This window comes from Populus trichocarpa, chromosome 4, assembly GCF_000002775.5.
Source record: "Populus trichocarpa isolate Nisqually-1 chromosome 4, P.trichocarpa_v4.1, whole genome shotgun sequence".
NCBI lineage: Eukaryota > Viridiplantae > Streptophyta > Magnoliopsida > Malpighiales > Salicaceae > Populus > Populus trichocarpa.
Window position 1 is genome coordinate 10,618,672 of NC_037288.2, and position 2,058 is coordinate 10,620,729.

The following is a 2,058-nucleotide window of genomic DNA, read 5'->3' on the forward strand; positions in this document are numbered from 1 at the left end:
TCTCATCAAAGAAGACAACTGCAAAAATCTTACAAAGTGGATTTTATTGGCCCACCATGTTCAAAGACTCACATGCATTCTGCAAAACCTGTGAAAAATGTCAAAAGGTGGGATTTATTTCAAAGCATCGAGAGTCTTTAGTTAATCTTCTATTGACTCTTAAGTCTCATTATAGTGGAGATATGCATCGTGCAATTCATGATTTATGGCCTCATTTTCATAAAGAACATGATCGACTTAGTCTTGGGAATCTGACTAAAAAAGACCCTGTTTGTCAGTTTTTAAGAAAACTGGATGGGAAGCCTATCCCCGACCCATAGAGGGCGTTTAAGCCGTTCTTGGACGTAAAACCAAGGGAAGATGTGAGCCACAATCACAGCTGCTTGTACATACACATGCTTTTTCAAAAAAAAAAAAAAACAAAGAGAGAGAAAGAGAGAGTGAGACTCCAGCTAGCCTACATATAGGTGGTATGATTGCATTTTCAATTTCTCATCTATAAAATCTTCTCTTCCTTTCCATCATTTCTACTCTACCCATTCATTTAATAGATATAGAAGTGTGTAGAAATGGCCAGTTCCTCTGTTCCTAAAATAAAAAATATTTGTGTTTTTTGTGGATCCAATCCTGGGAAAGAAAAAGAGTTTTTAGAATCAGCAAATCATCTTGGTCGGGTACTAGCTGAGAGAAAGATTCATTTAGTGTATGGGGGAGGCAGCCTTGGGTTAATGGGGAGTGTTTCAATAGCTGCATTTTTAGGAGGCAGTCAAGTTTTGGGGGTCATCCCCAAAGCTTTAGCCGAATGGGACATCATTGGAAAAACAGTCGGAGAGGAACTACAGGTCTCCGCAATGTCTGAACGACTATCTGTAATGTTTAACCATGCTGACGCCTTTATTGCTTTACCAGGTGGTTTGGGAACTTTAGAAGAGATATTTCATATTTCATCTTGGGCTCAGCTAAACATTCACCAGAAACCTATAGGTTTGCTAAATGTTAATGGTTTTTATAATACTTTACTGTCTTTTCTTGATCATGCTGTGGAACAACAATTTCTAACATTTTCAGCGCGACAAATCCTCATCTCTGCTGCTACTGCTGAACAATTGATTGATGAACTTCAATCTTTCATCCCTGTAATTGATTCCTCTATGAGTCGACTCAATTGGTCAATCACGGAACGCCGTAAAAAGCTTAGATTGGATTTGAGCCTTAGTTTGTGACATATTGTGTCTTTTGGTTTTATTAATGGTATAATATTTGTGTTTTGTTGTTTCTTGTATTTGTTTAAGTGTGTTTCAGGTTTGTCAGTAGTCGCTGTTTCAGGTGATGTCTTCTATACTCTATCTTTCTACCTTAAAACATTGAGGACAATGTCTCGTTTTGGTTAGGGGGAGAGGGTAGTAGTTGATATTAAAAAAAATAATAATAAAAAAAAATTAACTAACTGTGTTTTCTATTATTACAACCATTTGCAAACCTGTTGTTACTAGGATGGCAGAGTAAAGGATGAACTTTAGTGACTCTTGAGACGCATCTTAGTAAACATTCTTAACAAGGTCTATTATAATACTTCTTGAAATATTCAGATTTACAAACTCTCGCATTGTTATCACTTAATTCTGCTCATATACTTATTTAACAAGTATTCTTAAACCTTCATTTTCACACACACACTTTAACATATGATTGTGGGTTGCATATTGGATTATTACATTATTTATGTTCTTTTGTTAAAGGTAACAACTAAGGGAAAGGGATAATATATAATATGCAAAAAAAAAAAAACAAAAACAAAACAAAATAAATAAATAAAAGTAGATAAGTTTGGTTTCGTAGCCTCCTTGACTTAAGCAATTAAGCCCGAAGGGGTGTTTTAACACCTAGTACCCTAAAGTCAACTGACTTGGGAGCTATTGGCCCAGTGCTTGTTACATGGGTTAAGGAGAAAAGCTTAAGGGAATCAAACATTGCACTATCTACGTGTCAGTATCTGCAACCCGAGTTACTAAGCTCGTAGGGGTGTCTCAACACCTGATGCCCTAAGACCAACTGGTC

The 2,058-nt window shown here is 36.3% G+C and overlaps 1 protein-coding gene across 1 annotated transcript; it reads left to right on the forward strand.

The window, feature by feature from the left end:
* Positions 1–531: 531 nt before the first annotated feature.
* Positions 532–1,754, forward strand: LOC127905230 (probable cytokinin riboside 5'-monophosphate phosphoribohydrolase LOGL10). Its single transcript, XM_052452338.1, has one exon. The coding sequence runs from the start codon at positions 570–572 to the stop codon at positions 1,221–1,223; it is 654 nt and encodes a 217-aa protein (XP_052308298.1). The 5' UTR covers positions 532–569; the 3' UTR covers positions 1,224–1,754.
* The last annotated feature ends 304 nt before the right edge of the window (positions 1,755–2,058 follow it).